Source organism: Lonchura striata, chromosome 36 (assembly GCF_050655825.1).
Source record: "Lonchura striata isolate lonStrDom1 chromosome 36, ASM5065582v1, whole genome shotgun sequence".
Lineage (NCBI taxonomy): Eukaryota > Metazoa > Chordata > Aves > Passeriformes > Estrildidae > Lonchura > Lonchura striata.
This window is the reverse complement of record NC_140738.1, coordinates 3,543,129-3,548,582: the sequence shown is the minus strand read 5'-3', so window position 1 is coordinate 3,548,582 and position 5,454 is coordinate 3,543,129. Positions and strand designations below refer to the sequence as shown.

General features: G+C 60.1%; 1 protein-coding gene across 1 annotated transcript; it reads left to right on the top strand.

The window, feature by feature from the left end:
* The first annotated feature begins 995 nt into the window (after window positions 1–995).
* On the top strand, window positions 996–4,384 carry LOC144248454 (uncharacterized). Its single transcript, XM_085565649.1, has one exon. The coding sequence runs from the start codon at window positions 1,620–1,622 to the stop codon at window positions 2,286–2,288; it is 669 nt and encodes a 222-aa protein (XP_085421775.1). The 5' UTR covers window positions 996–1,619; the 3' UTR covers window positions 2,289–4,384.
* Window positions 4,385–5,454: the final 1,070 nt, after the last annotated feature.

The following is a 5,454-nucleotide window of genomic DNA, read 5'->3' as shown; positions in this document are numbered from 1 at the left end:
GTCACTCCCGGGTCCCCAATCAATCCCCGGTGCTGCCGCCAGCCAAGGGAGCCGATCACCCAAAGTGGGTGAGGCACCTTCAGCTGCACTCCCTGCCCGCCGCCCCGGAGGGTGGAAGGAATTTGGGATGAGCCCCAGGGTGTGTGGAAAAATTGACATCACCAGAGGATTCTGTCCACAGAGCAGACAGAGGAGTCCTGTAAATGGAATTTTATTCCTAAAAATGGGAGAGGCCATGGGACATTCCCCATGGGATCTCTCCAATTGTTGGAGGACACAGCTTCCTTTTCATCCTATTTCTCCTGGCCACATCTCCCTCTGCTTTCCCCATTGGCTGAAGTACTTGAGCGCTACAGACTTCCCAATCCACCTACTACATACCCAGCTTCATGTGCGCCCCACTTTTATATAGCAAACGATATTCATGGATCTGTTAAGGCTTTGTTGTTCTTCTGTAAATTCATGAATTGAGCAGGACCTTGGCTGAGCAGCAATTTGTGTCATCAATTAATAACTTTTTCTGAAACTGATTGCTTCTCCTGTCACTTCCTTACGTAGATGTCCCTGGTGCCATATCCGAGCAGATTCAGAGCATCTGTTTGTAAAGACACTTTCCTGTGGTTCCTTCCATGGGGTCCCCCGTTTGTGGGACATCCCCCCTGGAGCAGGGTGTCCCCTCTGTGCTGCAGCCCCAGGCTCGGGCCGAGCTCAGCCAATCAGAGCCCGCGGCGCTGATGACTCACCAGTTGCCAGGCAGACTCGCAGCTCCCCGCGTTCCCCACCTGGACCCACCTGCGCCCCCCCTCGGCCCCATGGCCCCGCGAGGGGAATTTGGGGAGGTGGGAGTGGGGCAGCGCCAAGGCCGGGCCCCCCCGCGCTGTCCTGGCGGGAGCGGCTGCAGTGGGGACCGAGTGCGGGCGGGAGCGGCCGAGAGCCCAGCGCTGCCCCAGCCCGACCTGCCCCAGCTCCATCCCTGCCCCTGCGCTGGGATGCTGTGGGGCTGGGGGGAAGAGGGAGCCGGCAGTGGGTGCTGGGCCTGGGGGCAGGAGGAGAAGGGAAGGAGAAGCAGGCTTGAGGAACAAAATGGTGGAATGATGGACATGGCAGGAGAGGGTGGGATTGTGCAGGAGAAGGAGGAATAGCAGGAGGAAGAGGAGTGTGAGGAAGAGTAGAGACACAAGAGGAGGAGGAGCAGAAAGAGGAAGCAGCAGAAGGTTCCACCACTCCCTGTGTCTGCAGCCTCCCCCCAGCCCAGGAGTGCTGCTCCCTCCACATGCAGCAGGTGACTGTGGAAGTGGATCCATGATTTTCACGGGGTGAATCTTGGTGTTTCTGAGCTTGCTTGGGCTAAATGTTGGTGCTTTGGTTTTATATGGGAGCTGAATCTTTATATTTTGGAGGAGGTTTTTGCTGAGCTGTGATGTTTGGGCAGGTTTTGTTCTGTGTCTTAAAGTTTGTGGGATTTTTGGGCTGAATCTTGGTGTTTTGGAGGTTCTTACAGACACAAGATTCCCAATGACTTCCTGAGATGAACTTGGGAAGAAGGAACTTCCAGTCCAAGGTGCTCTCCTCTTGTTTTTCCCTCAAACCAGGATTTGTCATTCCCTGGGTGTGGCTGGATGGAGGAGGAGGAAAAGCCCCGGAGATGCTGCAGGAGGAGGAGCTGCAAACCCAGCCCAGGGAGCTGCAGGGAGGAAAGAGCACCCCTGAGCCAGGAAGGTGGGCGGAGATCCAGGCGGAGCTCGGAGCTGGTGGAGAAGCCTCATGGCAGGGAGAAGCCCCACAAGTGTTTGGAATGTGGGAAGGGTTTCAGCTGGAGCTGCACCCTGATCCGGCACGAGAGGATCCACACTGGGGAGAGGCCCTACGAGTGTGGGGAGTGTGGGAAGAGGTTTCGGACCAGCTCCCATCTCCTCCTCCATGAGCAGATTCACACAGAGGAGAGGCCCTTCCGCTGCCCCGACTGCGGGAAGGGCTTCAAGCACAACTCCTACCTCACCGTGCACCGGCGCATCCACACTGGGGAGAGGCCCTACGAGTGTGGGAAGTGTGGGAAGGGCTTCAAAGACATGCCTGGCCTGAATGAGCACCAGGTGCTCTACACTGGGGAACGGCCCTTTGAGTGCTTGGAATGTGGGAAGAGCTTTGGGAGGAGGTCAGGCCTGAGAAAACACCAGCGCATCCACACTGGGGAGAGGCCCTACAAGTGTGGGGAGTGTGGGAAGAGGTTTCAGACCAGCTCCAATCTCCTCAGACACGAGCGGATTCACACAGAGGAGAGGCCCTAAAGCTGCTCTGACTGTGGGAAGGGCTTCAAGCAAAACTCCCACCTCACCATGCACAAGCGCATCCACACCGGGGAGAGGCCCTACGAGTGTGGGAAGTGTGGGAAGGGCTTCAAAAACAGGTCTGACCTGGTCAAGCACCAGGTGCTCCACACTGGGGAACGGCCCTATGAGTGCTTGGAATGTGGGAAGAGCTTTGGGTGGAGCTCACACCTGCGAGCACACCAGCGCATCCACACTGGGGAGAGGCCCTACAAGTGTCCCCAGTGTGGGAAGAGCTTTCGGACCAGCTCCAGTGTCCTCAAACATGAGCGGATTCACACAGAGGAGAGGCCCTACCGCTGCCCCGACTGCGGGAAGGGCTTCAAGCAAAACTCCCACCTCACCGTGCACCAGCGCATCCACACTGGGGAGAGGCCCTACGAGTGTGGGAAGTGTGGGAAGAGCTTCTCCATGAGCTCAAACTTGACCCAGCACCAACAGAGGCACCACTAAGGGAAGCCCTGTGAGTGCCCTGAGTGAGGGAAGAGCTTGGAGTGAGGGAAGAGCTTGGTGTGCTGCTGCAGCTCCATCCCCCATGGGAGGATCAGGCCTGGATGATCCCCAGTGACCCCCGTTGGGCAGAGCCCTGATGATCCGTGGTCCTGGTGATCCCTGTTGGGTGTGGGGAAGGTGTTGGCTTTTTCTCCTTGTGCTGCTGTGATTTTGGTGGGTTCCCATGGATGGGGGATGGGAGGTGAGTGGGGGGTCCTGGTGCACTGGGGGGGCTCATGGCTCGGGGGGTCCCAGTGCTTTTGGGGGGATCGGTGAACAGGGGAAGCAGGTTTTGGGGGGGTCCCAGTAAACTGGGGGAGACCCTGATGATAACAGGGGGTCCTGGGAGATAATGGGGGGGGTGGGGGGGGGGGAAAAGACCAAACCCTAAGGGACTCCTCTGGTGCTGGTGAACCCCCCGAGCCCCCTCAGTGCTTGGGGTCCCCCCCAGTCACAGCACTGTTCCTGGGAGTCCCACAGCTCTGGGGGGATCAAAGGGGAGGGGATGGAACCTCCGTCATGGGTGGGGGACACAAAGGGGAATCCAGGCCCAGTGCTTGGGGGGGTCGGTGCACGAGGGGGGCCCGGTCCCTGTCCCGGTGCATGGGGGTGGTGCTGCCCGGGGGATCCCGGTGCCTGGGGGGTTCCCAGAGTTCAAAGGGGGTTCGGTCCCTATCCCGGTGCCTGGTGAGGGGGGGGCAGTTCCCGGGGGGCTCCCACTGCTCGGTAATTGGGGGGTGTTGGAATCCAGGACATTCCTCTGGCTGCCAGGATGGCTCGAGACCCTGGCAGTGGGCTCAGAGACCTTGGCACGGTGTCAAGAACAACAGTGGCTTTGGTTTTAGCCCCTGGAGAAAATTGCCAACTTTGTATGAGGAATTACAAAATACAAGGGTTTGAGTAGCGTGGTAGGTGAATTAACACAGGGTGGAAAAGTAAAATTTTAGGGTTTTACAATACGGGGTTTAAGGGAAGAAGATGGAGGGATTTGGGCGTGTCCTGACTTTCTGCTCCTTCTTCTTGCCCTCCATGTCTTGCTGAGATGATGACACTATTCTATTCACTGTCCAACATAAATGATAGATATTGGCACGTTAATGTAAACACAGTACAGGTAGTTTTTAGTGTAAAAGGTAAACAGCGCCCTGAGGGCAGGGAGGCTGCCACAGACCGAGCTGCCAGACAGAGCTCAGCAGAGGGGAAAAAGCGTGTTAGAGACAAGGGAAAATAAACGGCCCTGAGAAGCAAAGCTCCGCATCTCGACTCCTTCTCTGCCCACGCGGGCTGGGAGAAAAGGACTGTTCACAATCTCGGAGTCATCTCGACCACCAGAAAACTGAGGGAGGGTTTCCACTCGTCCCAGTGCCCGGTGAGGGGGGGTCAGGGCTCGACGGGGTTCGGGGGCACTGAAGAGGGTGCGGGTGCGGTTTTTGGGGGGTCCTGGCACCCCCCTGGGCAGGGTCGGTGCTCAGCAGCGGGGGCTGCCTGGGGACCCCCTGGCCCCCAAATCCCAGCCGGGTCTCCTGCAGGGCACTGAGGGGAGGCTCGTTCACCCCCCTGCCCCCACCAGCGTCGCCACACACCTTCCCAAAGTGTCCCCAAGTGCTCCCAAAGTGCCATCAGGATGTCCCCGAGTCTCTGCAGAGGTGACACCGGCCTGATGACAGCCCAGTGGTGATGTTGCTCTGTGCACAGCAGCCTCGGGATGTCCTCCATGGCTCTTTGGCACTGCTTGGCCACCACGCGGCCACCGTGGCCAGGAGAGGGACAGAAGAAGAGGGTGTTGATGTCCCCAAGTGTCCCCAGCAGGTGACGCGTGGCCAGGCAGGCACTGGCCTCCCACAGCTGCTCAGCCTCGGCCACTGTGGCCACCAAGGCCACACGGAAATCAGGGGACACCTCCATTATCCCCTCCAGGGCAGCCTCGATGTCCCCGAGGCGGCGCTGCAGCTCCCGGGGGAACGCGGTGGCTTCGTCACACGCGGCCACCAAGTCCCCCAGCAGCCCCAGGTGCAGCTCCAGCCGCTGTCCCCTCCTGATGGCCGCATCCCTGCAGGCGTCACGGAGCTTGGTGGCCCCCTTGGCCACCCGGGCCCAGCTGTCCATGAGCCTGTCCAGGACACACTGCCAGGCACTGGCAGGGCTCTCACATCGGCCCAGGTGGTCCCTGGGGTGTCCCCGAGGTTGGCCAGGGTCCAGCCCAGGGAGGGGACAGGGCGGTGGCCCAGGGAGGGGACAGGGCGGTGGCACAGGTAGGGGACACGGTAGTGGCGCAGGGCGTCCTGGAGGTGAAAGATCAAGGTCCCCACAGCCACGCGCAGGAACTCTGGGGACACGGCCAGCAGCACGTCCCTGTGCGGCCTGGCCACGGTGGCCGTCAGTTCTCTCAGGGTGGCCACCAGCTCGCCCAGTGTGGCCACCACGGCCACCATCGCCTCCAGCAGCTGGTGGGGGGACAGCTGGGGAGGGGACAGGGGAGGTGTCAGGGGCCTGGTGGCACTTGTGGCCTCCTACAGTGGCCCCTGTGCCCTCCCAGGGTTCCATTGTCCCCTCCCTGGAGGGCTCTGCTGTCCCCTCTGTCCCTTTGCCACCCCCTCATCCCCCACTGTCCCCTCCTGCCACCCTCGGTCCCCTC